The 20,292-nt window shown below is 41.3% G+C and overlaps 1 protein-coding gene and 1 long non-coding RNA gene across 3 annotated transcripts in view; one reads left to right on the forward strand and one right to left on the reverse strand.

The window, feature by feature from the left end:
- Positions 1 to 930: 930 nt before the first annotated feature.
- Positions 931 to 16,122, reverse strand: LOC308190063. Its single transcript, XR_013946825.1, has 4 exons — positions 15,671 to 16,122; positions 15,032 to 15,125; positions 5,458 to 13,658; positions 931 to 5,361 (listed from the first exon to the last, which is right to left on the reverse strand). It is a non-coding gene; the product is annotated as an uncharacterized lncRNA (long non-coding RNA).
- A 500-nt stretch (positions 16,123 to 16,622) lies between these two features.
- Positions 16,623 to 20,292, forward strand: part of ITGB8 (integrin subunit beta 8) — a 48,010-nt gene continuing 44,340 nt past the window's right edge. For both annotated transcript variants that reach the window (XM_080580962.1, XM_080580963.1), the window contains exon 1: positions 16,623 to 16,819. In XM_080580962.1, coding sequence (XP_080437088.1) covers positions 16,693 to 16,819 — 127 coding nt within the window. In that variant the 5' untranslated portion in view covers positions 16,623 to 16,692. The remainder of the gene's footprint in view (positions 16,820 to 20,292) is intronic.

Here is a 20,292-nt window from a genome sequence, read left to right on the forward strand (position 1 = left end):
ACAAGATTGAAAATCCTGGCTATAGACTGACATAGAAGAAAGGAGCCTTGTTTTGTTTAATTGCTCAGGTGGTTTTAGCCAATTAAATCCATCTCAGACAACGCCATTCAGCAAACTTACCAGAATTACTGCTGTGAAATTTGAACAATTCTGTAACATTTTAAGACAGACCCAGCATCTGCATCATCTGGAGGTAATGAGGCTTTCATTCTTTATGCCAGCTATTCAAGTCTATCTGATTCTCAAAAAGTTTTCACAGATGGTCCATTCCAACCTGTTCTTTTTTGCTTCCCCTGGGTTTCTATTTTTTTTAGGCATTTCCCATCTGTCTGCTCTAAGATCTTTAAATAGGTGGAATATTCTGGTGAAGGGAATGAATACTTTTATTCTGCCTCCAAATTCTTTCCCAATGATGCCACATGCACAGAGTTGGCATGTGGATACTTTGAAAACCATAAAGTTAAAAAGTAAAATATGGACCTGTTTTATACAACAGTGAGTCACTGCTGTATTTCAATACTAGACTACAGACAATAAAGAAGAAATGAAGTGTCAACGATTTAATTGGCAGTATAGACAAAGGTTGTGTAGAGACAGCATTATCTCTTTTAAATTATAAAAATATGTTAATTTAAGGGACAGGTCCCCCTTTTATTATTGCAATGTGTGCATGGAGGTAGCCAAACATTTTCAGATTTCAGATTGCAATCCACTTGATTTCAGTGGGAACTGGAGTGAAAATCAGCTTCTTTCTAATTCAGATATCTAACAATTGTGTTGCTCAGTATGGAGGTACTTTGCAACCCAGGTCATTTGTGAAACTTAGGGTTCGGTGTATATTCACTGTCAGAGCCAATTAGCATTTACCATTCAGTGCTTCTGCTTGAAAAATCCATGAAAACCTGCAGAACAAAAGAGAAGCATATTCATCAGAATTAAAGGTACTGAAGACAACTTAAATTGTTTCTCAGTTTCATATCGTTTTAGTTTTCTCTGTCATGAAATTCCAGCTGATAAATATATCCTCCACTGTAACATCTGTGTACCATCCCACAGCGGAAATCATGGACATTCATCAGCTTTGTTGGAATATAGGTTAAACAGAACAGTGAAGTAGCAAAAGATGTTTTTTCTTGTCACATGGAGAAATAAGAGAATTAATAAACAGGTCAGGAATAAAACACTAAAATGTGAGAAGAAAAAATATCAGACTCATTTCAAGAAATTAAAGTGATCAGCAAATCTCACAGTTTTTTAAAAGCTGGCGGATAGATACTTCAATGAGATGTTATTAAAAGGCAAAAAGAGACTCAGCCTTTAATAGCATACAGTCATGGATAAATAAATTATTCTCTTCAAATCCAAGGACTGTCTCTAAATGTGTTGAGACATCACAGTGAGCCCCCGGGAATACTGTATGTGTTTTGGATCACATAACAAGTAAATGCCTTTTAGCTGCGGTTATATTGGAATCCATGTCATACTAGAGGTTGTATGAGGATACATAGGATAAAAGTAAAAGCATGACCAGATAAAAGTCTAGTGAACTGAATAAAGTGAACCATATTACTTTTATCAGTCATTGGCATTGTGTATATTTTGTGTAACGTGTCATTCTCAATAAACACTATGCTGTCCTCATTACGGTATTATAGAGTACTAGTTTACATTACAGAGTACAGAGTACATCCTTTTTCCATCAGGAAGGACACAGTGGCACGTCATGTTAGAACAGGGTATTTTCAATACTTTTTTTTTTTGATATATCTATGTTAAAAAAAGCCAGGCCATATGAATATGATTTACACTTAGAACAAAATATGGAAATGTCTAAGGTGTTTTAACACCAGTAGAAGGCAAATCCACTGTTCTAAAAGACATGCATAAGTTTTACTTTAAAAAGTAAGAACACTACTGCTGAGCTGGAATAAGGACACAGCATATACCATGGTATTCATGTAACAGACGGATTGACATTCCCACTCAAAATAGTAAACCAGAAATTAGGACACTTGCCCAGAATGTAAAGGTTTTTAATACAGTCAGTGCCTTAACTAACACATTTGCCTTTCTGTCTTGGGCTGAAGAACTTTTCCAGGGTAATATATCCAAGCCAATATATCCATGTAGCTAGAAAATAGTTTGGTTTCAAAATGGAAAAAAAAAAAAAAAAGTAGTTAAGAACTTTTTGCTGGCTCTATGTATAATGAATTAAGACTATGATATCAACTGCTCTTTGGCCCTAGGATAGGACCTAGCTAACAAAGGGATATTATTAACAGTCAGAAGTAGTACTTTCTGTGGAGCACCTTTAAGGAACTGAAGATGACTCAGACACTACAAAATGAAATAGTCAAATACAAATTTGTATCACCTAGCCAAAAAGATGAACCCTTCAGACTCGTTCTCCTTAACTATCCTTTACTTCTTCTTGGTTGGCTTTAGCGCAGTCTTCTTCAAAGAAATGTTCTTATCCTACACCCCAAAACACCTTGCTAGCAGCGTGGTCCTAAGTGATGGACAGTACTTACAACATTTACATTTCACACTAAATATAGATACATTCATTCCTATAAAATATTCTTTACATGCACCCTAAAATACACATACAAATTTTAAACACAACAAATGCATGAAAAGACATAACAAAATGTGTTAACAAAATAACAAAGTTACCTATAAACAAATTATGGACCTGCTAACATTCCCTAAAATCCATCCATTACACTGAGTAGACATGGGTCACGCCCTTCTCAGTAAGACTTCTTCCTAAGAAGTTCTTCCTGAAAATGCTTATCTAGAAATGTAAAAGTAATTTCTGCTTTTTCTATTTAATCACCTCCTCTGTGACTCTGGCCTTCTGCTGTATTTCTTTTTAGAGGGGAGAAACACTTCTGTTTATTGTTTTTCTCCATTCAATGCTGTTGTATAACAAGCTATGGGTGTTACCTAATCTGAAAGCTTTGACCACTTAAAATGTAGCTGTCAGCAGCAGTTGCTAAGAAACTACAACTTAACTGCTTTCAAATACAGTTTTACTAAAGTGCAATTACCCACACCTGCTATTATGATTTATGTGAGCTAATGCATAATTCCTTCTTCACCATCCTGGACACGTCCTCTCTTACCTCCCATTGCACTAAGCCCCTCGTTTCCAGCAATTTGTGAGATCATTTCTAACCTGTTTCCCAAACAAACACTTTCCAACCAACCCGAAATCCCAAATATTCCCTTGGTAGGGAAATGTATCACAAAAGAACTTGGTGTAGTTCAGCACAAGGCAGAGCATAAATGCCTGGCTGGTCACTGTTACACAGAGCCTCCAAAGAAACGTTACCACAAGAAAGACTGCACAGCTAAATAGGCAGTGGATGGACATTTTTTTAATTAAAGAGAATGTTTATGCAGTAATAAACTATGTAAGTAAAAAAGTAAGTGGACCATTTAGTAACTCTGCTTCTGGTAAGTCATTCTCCAGTGTTTTGTTATACGAACAAACAACTTGCCAGTATTAACAAATACACACACAAGAGGAGTGGGTATTGTTTGGGTGGAAGACTTTTGTCTTTACCTTTTCTTGCCATGTAAACATCTATTGATGCCTTTTGAATGAACAAGGACGTATTTTGTAATACCTTGGCTGTATTCCACATCAACTTAGACCATTCTGTTTACTAAGAAGTTTCAACCCCATGAACTAGAGGCCCTATTCTGTGCTTCCTGGAGACAAATGCAGGCAGCGTAAAGAAAAGACATATCAAATCAAGCATGGGCTTGAATGAAAGGATGTTCTGGCCAGATAATAGGAGTGAATGATTAAAATGCAAAGAATTTGTAAAGCTTGATGCCTTTCCTTTTTGTGCAACAGGAGGTGAGCTACAATGCAGCAACAGAGGGCAGTAAGGGAATAACAGTGTTAAGAAAAGCAAGGCACCTCTCCATAGGTGGGAACAGGCAAGCTCACATCTTTTTCCTTCCATTCAGAGCTAACTAGGCACAAGCCAGTTAACAGGCTCTGCAAGGAGGCAGATGTATTATCCTCAGTCCAGGTGCATCCTACAACAGCAGTAAGTCTTCAGGAGAGAGCCTTGCTTGTACCTGAACATTCAGAAATAGTGGGAATAAAGCTTATGCATGTCCCACAATTATGTATGCAAAATTGAGAATGTGAAAGAAACAAGAAAAAGCAGGGAGAAAACAAATTTCCTTACTCACATACTCAGTCAGACCATACACATTTACAAGCTGTTTCAGGAAAATTTTATTTTCTAATGCAAATCTTGATGTAAACTGACCTTGTTTGTCTTTGAATCGCTAGTCATTTAAGTTAAACTACTTGATTTTTAACATCTGGTCTATAATCAGTGTACACAATTACTTGTCTCACTTCCGAATTTGGATGTTTGTTCAGCACGTATGTAGGCTGCTGGCACTGCAATGTTGAATACTTCAGCCTATCTATGGGATGGTGAGAAGACGCATACTGCATTATACTGTGGAGGTAAACAAAGTGATTTGTAGCTGCATGTGATCATTAATTATGCAAAGCAGAACTTTGAGAACAGTAAAATAAACAGATTAGGTTATTTGTAAACCTCTCATTTTCCGTTTTTTTAACCCACAACATACATAATGGAAATGTGACCATGTTTTCTTCATATAAAAGAGAGAAGTGTAAAAAAAAAAAAAAAGTAAGTTCCATATCAAAAAAAAAAAAAAAAGAGTTTATCTTCATTAACAAGCATTTTGACATCTCTAGACATCTTAGGTATTGTGAAGACATACGTTAAGACCATTTTATGAAAAGAATACTTTCACAAAGCTTTGTATTAGAGTGGCATGGGGGAAGACTGGGACAGTAATGCTGAAGATACAGGTCCTGAAAATATACTTTGAGTGGACACTTGTGGAGACATGGCCTCCCATGGCATGCCCTAAATCGCCCAGGAGAGTTGCAGAGCTGTTCTGTGCCCAGGAGGGAAGGGGACCCGAAGCCCCTAAAATGCGGCTGTGATGGCCAGAGGAGGTGCATGACAGGGGACCGCCAAGTGTTTCCAGCCTCCTCCCAGGTATAGACCCAAGGTGTTATTCACATTCTGAATACAACATAAAAGCACTGTATTGGATGCCATTTTTACAACTGAATTATCAATAGGAGTAAGATGTGAGGCTTTACATTGTGTTTTTAAGAGTACTTTGAAGGATGCAGAGGGTGGCAGAAGGGCAACAGACCACAAAAAGAGTTTCCCAGGTGCATTCCCATATATCCAGATATATCCACATTGATAATACTAATACGAATACTAATGCTAATACTAATGCTAATACTAATAAATACTAATACTAATACTAATACTAATACTAATACTAATACTAATACTAATACTAATACTAATACTAATACTAATACTAATGCTAATACTAATACTAATACTAATACTAATACTAATACTAGACTGCCTATGTGAAATTTCTCCCACTTGGCTTTTGGATGGATTAGAAAGTCACTCTTCTTTTAGATAACTTCTTTGCCACCCAAAGCAGAGGCCATAAACCAGACAGCTAATAAATCTAGGGATTGGAACTGTAGCCCTTGGCTGCCACCTAAAGGTTTCATACACTCTTCTAAAGGGATATCATCAGACTACTTTCCTATGTTTGGAATGGAAAAATGCTTGCCTACTATTGTTACAAGCAGCCTCTACAGCAGTTGCTATTGCTGAAAGAGATTAAAGGGGAAAATATATTGCCCTGGAAGGAAGGAAAATAAAATAAAATAAGAGCAAACAAACAACAACAAAAAGGACTTTTCTCCCTGCATATGCTTCCGATTTGAAAATCAATCATCTAAAGATTAGGAAAAAAAACCTATAAATTACTTGGTTTCATTAGAAGAAGAAATCCAGAATGAAGAAACAATACAGAAACAAACAAAATGACAACACCAACAAAAAAGCACGTGCTGAGATATGGATGGTTCCAAAGCAAAACTGGGTTGTGGGCCCAGCCAGCATTTGGGTAACACAGTGGAGGCCGACAGCAGTTTGTGTAGGTCTTATGCCCTCTGCAGAGGACCGTTTGCTTTCTCTAGGCACTCTTCAGAAATTCATGGCACTTGGAAACACTAGGAGAAGGTGGAGAAGAAAACCCTGGCCACAGACTCCTTTTTGCACGATGGGCAGAATTCTGCCTCAACTCTATCTGGCTACATCTACCTATAATTTCCATAAAATCACTTCAAATCATTGTTTCTCATTCACAATGTCTGCACTAGGTGGGTAATACATTTTTCACTGCTATTTTGAATGTCATAAAATTTGAATTTCAATAAAATATCAAATGTACATAATGAAATCATATATTAGGAAACCTTTTTCTAATGTACGTATGTATGTATCACAGCATTACATGGTGAATACTATTTTTTTCCTTGTACAAGTGCAAGCTTGTTGATACTTTTGGGCACACTGTAGAATTTAGAGCAAGGAGAAAGAAGAGTGAGTAAGGAGAAAGAAGGCTCTGAAGAGCTGCAGTCACACAGCATAATGTAAAATTACCAGAGAAAAAGCACATAGCTTTAAAGATAGTTGTACTCAACTTTTTAGTGTTAGAGTAGTATTAATAGTCATTCTTTTTTACGATTTCCCATCTGATGAGAAAAATCTCATCCTGTGATGAGAAATTTGCAAACAGCAAACCTTGAAACAAAATGAGTAAGAAATAATTCAAGTGAAACAAAACAAAACAAAACCAACCAAACAAAAAAAAACTATATTGCCAGAAGGTTAAAGAATTTCTGGATAAAAAAGAACTGTATTTCTGCTATTTTTGGTTTTAAAACTTAATCCTGATTCACACATCTAACTCTATTTTGACTTCCCATGGGATCTGGTGTGTTTTATTTTCGGTTTACTCTCTCCTCCTACAGGAAAGACACCCCCCATGTTCTTATAGGGAAGTTGACTGACCAACTGACAATGATGCACTGAAAAATAAACCAAGAGTCTACAGAGAACTAGTGGTTTCCACCCACACATGGGAAGAAGCTTAGTGACAGCCTCATTTTGGCCCCCATTGTAAAAATGAAAACCCACAAGTCATCAGTAAACTCATAACTCTGCATTTTCAAGCTGTGTTCATAGTGTCTTTGCAGTGTTCATCAGAAGACAGCTAACGGCTAAGAGCAAAATGTCCAGTTATTCTCTTCTGTCCCTTTGAGTGGTCCATGTGTCTAGGTCTTCTGTAGCACACACAGATATATTTGAGCTTATTACCTTGATCACATCGCTGGAGATCGTGACCTTTCATGGCATTTATTCTTATGACAGCTTGTGCATGGGTAAGGTGCATGTCACCTGCGTTGTACTGCTTCTGGTGCTGGCTGTTCTCTCTTTTACTTCTGTTTTACACCTGTAAAACTTTTTCTGTTCAGTGTTTAGCTTCGTTTGATGTAATGTAATCGTCACTTGTTTCACAGTCAGCCAGAATACATCTCCTGCAAATTAATATTTTGTGTTCCATTTTTTCTTCCAGGACCAGGTCTTAATTTTGCTGTATTACAGTAGCTTTCCCCCACTGCTAAAACACATTTTCCCTCTAAACCTTTACCTAGCATACATCCAGACTCAAGAGTTACCGCAAGAGCTGTGGGACTCACTGTACCTCACAAGCTTTTAGATGATATTTATAGCTGAATTAATTGCCTGTAGAAGAGTGGACAGTTAGAAGATTGATAGAATTTAAATTGATAAATAATTATAATCACCATCATTTCTGACCTCCTACATTATATAGGGTATGCAACTTCACCTAGCAACTTCTCCATTAATCTTAACACTTCTGTTTGATCTATAGCCTGTCTCTAATACAACCAGTTTTGAATTAAAGACCACAGGTGATGGGAAACAGTGCCAAAGAAGAAGACTAATCAGAAACATTTTTCTTCAAGCACAATTAAGGCTTACGAAATTATTTTGCAACCTTTATCTCCCCCCATCTTCGTGTTCATTAGTGTGTCATGCCACACAAGGATTGTGTGCTGGGAAAGTAACACATTAACTAAATTCTAAAGGAAGAAATTACTAGTTTGGGCTGTAAGTTAATTATGTACAACTTTTTTTTTTTTTTTAATTTGAGATTAAAAGATAAGGTCTGGCCAAATCCTAAGGCAGTTGTGTGCTCCAGCCAAGTATATGCTACCAGCCTGACCTTAATTTTGGTCCTCAGTTTATACTGACTCTTTATAAGTTGTTGAACAACTTAATTATGCCTACACTTCTTCAACTGTGGCTGGAAGTGCCCGTCCCAAACAAAGTAGTATCTGTCCCTTAGCAACACATAAATCCCGTGATCCCTTTCATGCCTTACCCTGATTTCAGCGATAGTTGGTCCCAGATCACAGAGTCACAGAACAGCTGAGGGTGGAAGGGACCTCTGGAGGCCATCTGGTCCAACCACCTACTCAAGCAGGGCCACCTAGAGCAGCTTGCTTAGGACCATGTCCAGGGAGACTCCACCACCTAAATGCTTCAGCAAAGGTAGAAATCATCTTTAAAGAACCACTATAGAGCTGCAGGAGAAATTTCTCTGCAGGCTCTGACAGCAGTTGGTTCTTGTTCTGCAGTATGAAAGCTTGCCTCCTTTATGAACTTTTATCCTGGCTAGTGTAAAGGCACATAAAACTCTTATAAATATCTAATCTATTTTTAAATCCCAAGAAGTTCTTATCCTGAGCCAACAAATTCCACAAGTTAATTATACATTATTTTAAAAAGAATTTTAGTTTTACTATAGCATAAAGAAAAAGCAGTAAAACCAGTAACTCCAGCTCTACTGGATCCTGGAATCAGACAAGGGAAGATTTATTGTTATGGATTTTTTTATTTTTATTTTTTTCAGAAGTAGGGATGTGAGGTGCTGCCCAAACATATATCTCCCTATGCCAAAGTGATAACAATCTAAGGATAAGAAGGATATGAGAAGCAAGGAGAGGTATACAGACACATATTTGAAACAATTAGAAAAATCAGTAAGTAATGGTATTTTTTTGTTTTGTTTTGTTTTCTAAATGCCCCCATCTGCCTCCCTTCTTTCTCTTTTTGGCCATTAAACATTTCTTGATTTATCTGAGTTGTCATGGTAGCAGTGAGTCTTGAGCAGGGATCTGGTGAGAGAGGAGTGGGGATATCCTGATAAACATCTCCCAGAGAGCATCCTGGCTGTAATGTGCACACCACATTTCAAGACTGAGGACAAGAGCAGATGAAATCCTATCAGAGAGGTTCAAAACCTTTGATAATTCTGGAAAAACACACCCTCCCTGTCCCTGTTCCCCACCCCTCCCACTTCCCCCTCTGCCACGCACACACAGTTTGCCTTTGGGATTTTTCCACTCATTGGCCACTGCTCAATGCACCAGATTTAGCAGCTTAACTATGGACAGGAGAAATGATTTGTAGTCATCAATCACCCAGTTACAAACCTTGGCTTTGTAACTGTATGATACTTTTGAGTCTGATCTAAAAAGGCTATGCTGTGCTAAAAATACACTTTAATTTTCTGTTAAACAATACTAGTTCTGTTTCTAAACCACAACTTAACTTTCCCTTTCAACCTCTAACACTTAATTTCCTCAATAGTTTCTCACAAGGGAATTTATCTTTCAGAAATCCAAAAACATATTTCCTGCTATTTTACCACTGTGTCTTACCTTTTTCTTTCTACCAGTTCCTTGTAGAACATTACATAGGAAACCTCTGGGAAAAACGAGTGAGCTAATGGTGACAAGGGCTTATCTGGAAATTTTCTCTGAAAGTTTCCAAAATTTTGTCAGGCCTTCTGAGTTATTATGGAATATTTCACACACACACACACACACACACACCCTTAAATCCTGGGGACAGAGAAGGGATGAAATCATAGTGGGTTGAGGATGAGGGTGAAACTGCAGCACTGCCTGAGATAGCTGCTGCGTCAGAAATCGACTTCTCCACTGGGGAAGTGAGAGAAGCAGAGGGGGGAAGATGGGGAAAGCAAGGGGCCTGCAAAACATCTGAAGGTCTGCCCAAAGTACTTGAAAAAGAAACAGCCATGACACGGAAGAGTGAAAATAGTTCTAATGTAGGTGAGGAGGGAGGCAAAATGGGAGTAATTGTCCTCAATGTGAAAAGGGGGGAAATAAATTTTGGGGAAGAAGGAAAATAAAAATTAAAAAAAAACCGTAACACCATCACTTGATTGGCACCTAATTGGTTCTCAGCAGCAAGTGGTGACTGCATACCTTTTTCAAGTACCAGAGAGAAAGGCAAGGATAGGCAACAGGAGCAGAAGGAAATGAGTGGAGGTGAAAGAAAGAAAAATGCATGGATTGTCAGTGTAAATGTAGTTCTAGTTTGTAATATTAAAAAAAAAAAAAAAAAGATACAAAATTGCTGAACTTCAGGGTGTCTGCTTCTCCTTTGTAGAAATGACAATGCTATTTTTCTACTTCACGAGCTGTCCTTTGAAATGTGTATTTTCAGAGTTCAGCAGCCTTAGCGCCTGTGGATCTACACCTCCATCTAACAAGAGGAAATCTAGCCCTTGTCCATCCTCTGTGGAGTTGGAAAAACTTGCAGTTAATCTCAAAACTGCATTGATTTTTGCAGGGTGGGTTGCAGTCCTCTGTGGATATAAAACTAAATAAAACTCTGTATTTTTAGTTTTCTGTTAGTCCATGAAGGAAAACAGGAAAATGGCGCAAAGATCTGTGTCATGGGGGCAGGTCTTCAGTCCTCAGGCAAAAGTTCCGCTGAAATAAGGTTAATGAAATAACTTACCCAGCGGCTTTCTGCCCTTCTGTCCTGTTCCTTCCAGAAATCAAGTTGCAATGCCTGTAAATCTAAAATGTGGTATCAGGAAAAAAATAATGACAGCATCTAGAAGAACCCCAGGTAAATTTCATACTTTAACAGTAGGCCACAGAGGAGCTATTCTGTCTGCAATCAGAAAGGCTCTCAAAGCACGCCATATGGTTATCTGTCAAAAGGAAGAAAATACTTCTATCTGAAAGTTCCGTCCCACAAAAAAGCATAGTGGAAGTACTGAAACATCTCAGTGTAAGTGTTCTTTAAAACTTTGCATGTGACAACAATTAAAATGTTCTTGTTTCGGAATACATCTGCTCAGCTGACTATACTGCTGTTGTGCTCTTTTTTTTTTTTTTTTTCAGTAGTACTTCCAGAAAGAGATTATTAAAAGATTTCAATAAACAGTCCTAAACTTTGACCACTTGTTGCAATAAATGTTTTTATGCTTCTGAGCATCTTTGTTGGACTATATTGACAATTTCTTCTGCTTGCTTGTCTCTAGCAAAATCCTCCTACTCTTTTTTAAACAGAGGACAACGGCATCTTCACTGAGGACCCCTGAATATTAATTTACATATCATCCCTCTGTACTACAGATGTCCTAGAAAACAAGCGTCTGCATAGAGCTTAAAGCACTGTTTTTGACCTAGTGAACCCTAAACAGAATGATACCTTCTCACCCAAGGACCCACTGCTGTCTCTGTCTCACCAAGTATAAGGTGAGATCACAACTGTGCACTGACCACTTTGGCTGAGAATCCAACTGCTTTCAAATTCTCTTCTTGAAATGGTGTGAAATATCTCAGGTTTATTGTTTTATTACACACGTCTGCTTCAGTAGGCTTCTGGCACGCACTGAAGCACACAAGGTCAATACTTGGGATTTCCAGAGTACTACTAACTGAGTTCTTAATATACAGATCTTAGAATTTGATTGGTGATGTAAGAAAGGAAGAAAAATGTACTGCTGGGGTATTGCAAGTAATTGAATATAGAAAAGTGGAAGGGAGAGAATATTGATAGCACATACAGACCAGAAAAAGCTTCATCTTACACTTAAACCCCATGCAAGTAAACGGTGAATAAGAACAACGGATAGACATACTATACGCAAATGCAATTAGGCTGGAATGTATGGAAAATTGAAGGTGTTATCCCACCTATCTCTGCATAATGTTGTCCAAACTGTAAGTGTCAAGGAGGTAAATTCAGAAAGATAATGCTTCAAATGTTGCTAGATCATCTCATGCAGGCCTATTGAAGCCACTGAAGTTGCAAACCCAAGCAAGTTTTGTAAGCCCACGAGATGGCTATGTAAAATCAATGGAAACTTCAGGATACATTCTAAATATTAGTGGGTTTTTTTTGGGCTACTGCTTTTCCTTATAACACACCATTTTTTCTTTGTTGCATGTGCATCAGGAGCTCCAGTAGCATGGATGGGTAATTAAGGTAGGTATTAATGTACAATATGATGAAAAGTACTATTTTGGGGGGTAAGTATTCTATTTTGAAAGATGACATTGCCAATTTTGACAGTGAGGACTGAGACAAGAAATGAGAAACAATGTGCATAGTTTTAACATCTTACATGAATATGCATCACAACCTTGCCAAAGTGAAAAGATGTACATATTGGTTAAAAATATGATTGTGTATTGTACAGGGAAGTTGGAATTTTATATAGAATTTTACTGAATATTAAAAAAAATAAATAAAAATAAAACAACAAAAAAAGCATAGATGGATTGTTCATAGTCCACATTGCTGGAAGAGAGGTCTATGACTTCTTGGCAATCAGTTTCTTGGGAACAGCAATTGAATTTGAATTCCTCCATCATTTTAAACTGATGGGTTACAAAAGATTTGAAAAATACAATGACTTTTTTACACGAAACAGATGCAGTTTAGATTCAAATATTGTTTAAAAGAACCCAAGCTATAGCGAATGTAATTGTATCTGACAGACAAGCATGTGATCCTTTTATTCAGTTATATAGCAAAAAAATGGAATTTGCACATTAATGTCAGTGACATCAAGTGAAGCCGCCAAATTCAGAAAAAATACTGTGCCCCAGCAAAGTTTTAAATTATTAACTAAAAAAAATAGCAATTCAAAGTGGGGTCTCATAGGAAAAGTAGAAAAGTTGGAGGGAAGTGCAATCAATTTAAATATAACAAAATGCTTTCTATGGGGTTTTTAACAGCGTTAAAGATGTCATGATAATCTAAGAAATCACATGACCAGCTAATGAACACCTATCACATTTTTCATTTTAAAAAGTTTTGGTATTAGAAGTTGTAAAACACCATCACTCTCCCCTTTACAATCTTGGTTTGGATTCTCCCCCATGAAATGGCACATCAAAGATGGTTGGGATTATTCAACCAAAAAAGGAACATGGTTTTTGTAAGAAATGTTTTGGGTTTTTTGACCAGCTCTACTGAACGTTCATTGCAGATTCAACATTTTCAAAACTGTTTCCTGAAAAGAGAGGCTGTGGGCTAATGCTGTGACAGACAATTATATCCTGTTTGCAGAAAAACAAAGTTAAGTACCATAAAGAAAGCACCATTTTAACACTTCATGAAACAAGGTATACATGCAATATAAGAACAGAGAATTAAATACTTTTCACCATAGAAATTCATAGAGTAACTTAGGCTAGAAAAAGCTCCAAGAGGCCCAACCAGCCCTCTGCTCAACACATGACCAATAAGATCAGGTTGCCCATGAAGTTGTTCAGCTGAGTTCCACTTATCTCCAAGGACGGAGATTCCACAATGACATTTTCTCAAGCATTCATGATCCTGTGGATAGAACAACAGACTGACGCTTACATCCAGTTCCAGTGGTCTTAAGCTCCTTGCTCCAAGTCTCCTATGTGACATTACGTGACTCGGTTTGTCAATTTGTAAAACTTGAATTGCTATCCAAATCTCCTGCATAACATCCTCTGAGATGCAGCTTATATTACTGCATTCCAAACACTAACCAGCGGTGTATTTAAAGATGCCATCACTACAGAATATACATTCTTAAGTCTTTGTCTCCCACCATGTGAGGAATGAAGGTAAAGAAGTAGGGGAAAGCCACATTTTACATAAACTAAGAGATTGCTTTGAACAGTTACAGCGGCCTCAACTATTGGCACCTTCAACTCTTGGCTTCTTTTTACTGCTGATACCCACATCTTTCAGTATTCGGGGTGAATAGTTCTCAGCCGTTATTGATCTACCCTTTTTGTTATGTTCTCAGTGTTCATTTTAGTTACCTTATTCTCAGATTTTATATGAAAATTATCCATTTTTCTATGTTAGACTGTAGATATTGCCTGTCTGCCCCAAATGCCAAATCCTTGCATATCATTCTCACAAGAAGCAGTACATGTAAGGACTCCATTTCCTATTTGTATGGTGAAATGACTAGTTTATGACTAGAAATTCACAAGACAACTCATGCTGTTGATGACAGAACCATTTTCTTCATGATGCTTATATGATCATTTAAACTCTGATCTGACAACGATGTTCATACAAAATACATCATATGGAGTATTAGGTGTATTCTTCCTCCCTTCAACACTATTTAGACTCTGCAGGCAGAAATCACAAAGTTTTCTTTCTGCAACTTTTGCTTCTGCTTGGATTTTTTTTTTATTAAGACATTTCCTTGAACTTATTTGTCTTATTCTGGACCCTTTTCAAGATAAATTTGAATCATCATGAATGTGCAACATCATGAGATGGGATTTAGACATCATGGTGAACATGAACAGGAGTCAGTTGAGTTTAGCTTGCCTGCCATGAATGTGTCTCATTTCAAAGAACTACACCGATTTGAGTCCTCATGGGACAAATTGCTCATCATTGCATAGTGTTAAATTGTAATCTCTGAAACCATACAGCGATTAGATCAAGAATGCCACCACATCTAAAGTCATGTGGATGCTACCCTTTTATATGACCATCCCTGTGTATGGTTTTGTCACACACCATATCCCCATTCGAGCTGTGGCAGCTTTAAGAATGACACTCAAGGTCTGAAACAGGGGATTTTTCCAAAACAAAGCAGAACAATGATACAGCATTTAAAAATCCCGGGAGTGGGAGTATAGGACTGCTCCTTTGCCATCTCCTCCTCAGTGACCTTGCACAAACCCAGTGAATCTTCAATTTCTGACCTTTGACATGCAGTCCATAAGCCATCCTCATCTCAGTGCCGCAAGGCTTGGCACAGGGTCTGAAAACGCTTTGACAGCCTTTTATTTGTAAGGACTGTAAGAGAGCACAGTGTTAGAATCATAGAATCATTAAGGTTGGAAGAGACCTTCACGATTATCTGGTCCAACCATCATCCTACTGCCAACGTCACCCACTAAACCATGTCCCTAAGCACCATGTCCAACCTTTCCTGAACACCCTCTGGGACAGTGATGCCACCACATCCCTGGGCAACCTATTCAGTGTGTGACTACTCGTTCTGAGAAGAAATGTCTCCTAAAAACCTCCCCGGCACAACTTGAGGCCATTCCCTCTAGTCCTATTGTTAGTTATCTGTGAGAAGAGGACGACCCCCAGCTCCCCACACCTTCCTTTCAGGTAGCTGTAGAGAGCAATAAGGTCTCCCCTGAGCCTCCTCTTCTCCAGACTAAACACCCCCAGTTCCCTCAGCCGCTCCTCACAGGACTTGCGTTCCAGGCCCTTCACCAGCTTCATAGCCCTTCTCTGGACATGCTCCAGTGCCTTGATGTCCTTCTTGTAGTGAGGGGCCCAAAACTTAACACAGTTCATTTAACACCGTTTGCACGTGAACGACTTACTAATGTTGTGCCCTGTGCTGACAGACTGGCACATCGCGTTGAGGCATTATTTGGGGATACGGCTCGCCGTGCCACCTGCTCGGTAGTACCGCAAACGAGGCGGTGACACGGTGATGGCCACAGGCCCCGGGCCCGTCAGGCAGGCACAGGTGCGTGTCACCTGCCTGGGGGACACCACGGCAGCTCCGGGAGCAGCGCCCTGGGGGGAGGCGGTGACAGGAGCCTGCGAGGCCGCGCACCTAGCCCGGGCCGGGGGTTTCCGTGCCCGCACGGCGAGGTACTTTCCGCGGCGCGCAGGGCACGGCTATAACCTTTGCGTTACTCCCACTTCGCCCGGAGGGGCGGAAACTCCGGGCACACACAGATCGCGAGGGGAGGGCGGCGGGGTGATTGCGGTCTGTGTATGATGGGGGGGGTCCCGAGGCGGCGGCGAGGGGCGCCCCCCACGGTCTCCGCCATCCGCCGCCGAACAAAGCAGCGCGGGCGGGCGCCGTGACTTCACCGCCCGCCGCCGCCCCGCCTCCGCCCGCCCCCGCCCGCCGGCCCTGCCCCGCTGCCGCCTCCCGGCAACCGGAGGGGGGGGACACCCTCGGGCCCGAGGCGCACCGGCGGCGGGGCGGGGGCGGGCGGGGATAGCGGCGGCGGTCGTTTCGTTGAGGGAGCCGCGGGGCCGGGCAGGGCCGGGCAGGGCAGGGCAGGGCAGGGCGGCCGGGCTGGAGGCGGATGGAGGCAGCCGCCCTCCGCGCCCGCCCGGGGCCACCCCGCCGCCGCTGCCGCCGCCGCCGGGGGGGGCAGCCCCTCGCGGGGAGCGGCGGGCGCTGCCCTTGAGGTGCCGCCGCCCCGCGCCCTACCTGTGCCGGGCCCGCCGCCGCCGCCGCCGCCGCTCCTCCCCCGGCCCCGCCGCCGCCGCCGCCGCCCCCGCGGGGGCCGGGACTGAGCGCGCCGCGCCGCCGAGCCGCGGCCCCGAGGAGAGGCAGCGGCAGCGGGAGCGGGAGCGGGAGCGGGGCCGGCCGCGCCGCACGATGTGGGTGCCGCTGCTGGCGTGCCTCACCGCGGGGATCGTCTCCGTGCCCAAGTGCCAGCGCGGCCCCGGGGCCCTCCTCGGGGCGGCCCGGCTGCTGGCGGCCGTGCCGGGACTCTGCCAGCGCCGTAAGTCGCCGAAAGGCTCGGCTCACCTAGCGGGGTGCCTCCCGGGGATCGCCGCGGCCCGGGGGGGGACGGCGGGCGGCCGGGCGGCGGCGGTGTCGGGGGGGCACTGCCGGGGCTCCCGGCGGAGGGGGTGGAGGTGCGGGCAGAGCTCCTGCCCCTGCCCGGGGTGCTGCTGCGGGCGGAGAGGGCGCTGGCCGAGGCGGGCAGCACCTCGGGTTGTGGCAGGGCTTCCCAAAAATAACCCTGGCATCAGGTTCGTCGCGGGCAGGGCGAGGAGGCTGTGCAAGTGTCCCTCAAGTCATGCAGTTTGTCAGACGGAGCCATCAGGTTAGTCCGGTAGTCCACAAAGGGTCTCTCCCATTCAGCTGGTCGTGATCAGAAACGCAGAGCAAGTTGTCAGTCACTTTCCTTTCCTTCCTTCTTTCCTTCCCTCTTTCCTTCCCTCTTTCTTTTTTTTTTTTTTTTTTCCTTTTCCCCTTCTGGAATAAATGCTTATTCCATGTTTAAGCCTGGAGCAAGTTTAGAATATTAACTTCTAACCTCTAAAAATAAGATTTGCAATGGGAACAATGTATTAGTCTTAAGTTCCTTGCTGCATATGTGACAAATTCATGCCTAATTCAGTGGGATTTGCCCAGTGCTGTTAAAAACAATGGAATAATTTGTTAACTTTCACAGGATAATTTATTTTGCTCTTTTGGCTTCATATTTTGAGTTCAAAACCAAACTAAATGTCAATAGGAAAAAATAAAATATAATATTATTAAATGGCTTATGAAACATGACAGCTTGCATCCAGCATTCCAGATTCTTTTCTGTGCAGTGTAATTGAGTTTAAAGGCTAATTGAAACTTTATGGAGAGGAGAGTGCTGTGCCTTAGTGCAGTGGTGTGCCTGCTTACGAGTGTAGCTCCTGGGTGCAATAGTGCAAAGAATGTTGAGAACAGCAGGACATAGGTGAAGATTGTACTTGGGGCTTTGGCTGCAAAGGTGCTTGCTTTCTTTGTTGTGCTTGGTAGTGAAAATATACATGGATGGTAAGTCATGGGTTACGTGTTTATTGTGACAGCAGCTACCAGATCGGGCAGTCTGTAACTCAGATAGATCTTGGTTTTTTTTCCTCTTTATTTGAAACCTCTGCTAATTCATGAAAGCTGAAAGTCACACTGAATTCTTTCCTTCATACATAATCACTTCACAGGCTAGAGCCACAGTGGAAGCAAGAAGAGTGTTTTGGTTTGTTTTTCCTTGAGTGAGCACATAAATGGTAGGGGTTTGGATGCTGATTATGATTGTAATTATTTACTTCTCATTGCTTTTTACCTTTGGTTGTGTTAGCTCTCTCAGCCAGCACAGCACCACCTGAGTTCCTTGAACTTCTGCAGGCTGCTGCTGGAGAAACGCGGAGCAGCAGCTCCATGTACAGCTACTTGGCAGCGCAGCAGCTTTGTTGAAGCAGCCACTCCTCTTTGCTTCTGCCTTGACAGTGCTGGGCATGGAGAAGAGCATCATGCTGTTCCCGTGCCATCAGCAAGTTGAGTTTATTTATGTGTGGATTTGGCAGAAACCACGCATCTGTTGCAGTGAGTCTCCAGTTCTGAAAGAAGCTGGAATGAGTATAAAATGTACATGGGACTGAAATGTATTCATTCTTGTTGGAGCATTTGCTGCTCTTCTAACTGAAAAACATGCAGTTTGATGCTACCTGACGTGTTTGTTCCGCAAACTACAATTTGAGTTGTGAGTTTATTGCCTGGGTGTAAGTAAAGGTAGAACTTGGCCCCGAGTTTGCAGTTAAGAGGAGTGCAGAAGGAAATCTCACAACACTGTAAAGCCGCAAGTCCCAAATTAAAGGTTCTGTAAGCTCAGATAAAAGGTTAGTGTTGCTCTCTTCTACAAAGGGTCCCTTGTTCAGTAAGTCTTACCAAGGGAAGTTTGCAGTTCACTAAGCCAACTAAAACAAATACCTGATGTAAGAATGGAACTAATTCAAAATGAAATTCGTGTTGTAGTGATTTACACAGATCCTGAATTTATTATGGAGTACTGAAAACTGACAAACTCCTAAAGACGTAAAGCAGTGAAGTGAATAAAAGCTGAATTCTACAGCAAGAGAACATGCGTGCATTGTGTTAATCAGTTGTGTAACTTCTGCACTTAGGTGCAGAGAGAGTCAGTTCACTTGGCTCACTCAGAAACTGAACTCGTGAAAGTCTTTAGTTTGTATCTGCTGTATAAGCACATGGAATACACAGGGATAAAATACTGTAGGATGACTGACTGGTCAGGGTTAATAGAGAACATTGGTTCAAATCCCAGCGTTGTCTCAAAAATCAGTTTTTAAGTATATTAAAATCTGAATGCTGAGGTGTTGCTGCTTTCAAAATACCTACAGGGTCATTCTTGTATGAAACTCAAGTAAGCAGAGCTTACATGTGATGCGCATACAGGGGTTGGATGGCATGAAAGTCTTTATCCCCAGTTTCAGAATTAAAGAACAGTCATATGACAATTCTAGTACATAGCCATGGTTGACAAATCTCTTGACATTTTAAAAGTTGGTATTTCCAGTCTTCTTTAGAGCACCATTTGGGATTTAGAGCACCATTGGGACCAGCTAGGGGGTTGGGGAAAGGAGAGGATCTGTGATGATAGCAGGGACAACTGCTCATTGATTTATCCCAACAGCAGGACTTCTGATGCCAAACATAATTCACTAATGTTCTCTCATCTGGTTCGTTGGTGGTTTGCCAGTTTTGTCACATTATATTCTCATGTGTGTTCCCTCTAGTTAGAAAGTTTCATAAATCATTACTGTGTCACTTCTCAAAGGACTAGGAAAAGCTATTCAAACCACCCATGCGAAGTGGTCAGAAAATGTCCCTGCATAAACAAAACAAAACCAAACCAACAAAAACCTGAAATAAATGGTACATCTTCATAGCTTTAACCATGAGTTTGTCTCTTGATTTCTCTTCTGTGCCAGCCCATTTCTGTCTAGGGCGCAGTGGAAGCTGTGTTGTATGGGATACTGAGCATTGAGGCTGTTCTGCCTTTCCTAAGTCTTGAAGCAATCCAAGGAGAAGAGAAAGCCCATTTATAATTTCCTGAGCCTGTGTGGGTGATCTGCTCCCTAAGGGTGTTAGATCATCCTTGGGAAAGCCAACCTGAGTGTTTGAGAGGGAATATAGCAGTGGGTTGCACTTCTGAGGAATAGCCGTGGGGAGGTTTGCTTATCTGTGTGTTGCCTGTGGAGCTATTATGCCAAAAGTATGCATACATTTACTTTGGAGATTGCGCACTTCTCATAATCTGTTGCAATTTCATACATTTCTTTGGGGGGGTTGTTCAGTAGTTCTTTATTTTATGTTTTTTGCAAGTTGAATGAAATAGGTGGTTGCAGGTATAGCATTTGCAATGTTTCCATACTACAGATGTTTAAGATGGGGTGCTTGTGGGAAAAGAGATGGTCA

This window comes from Anser brachyrhynchus (genome assembly GCF_964034855.1).
Source record: "Anser brachyrhynchus genome assembly, chromosome: 2".
Classification (NCBI taxonomy): domain Eukaryota; kingdom Metazoa; phylum Chordata; class Aves; order Anseriformes; family Anatidae; genus Anser; species Anser brachyrhynchus.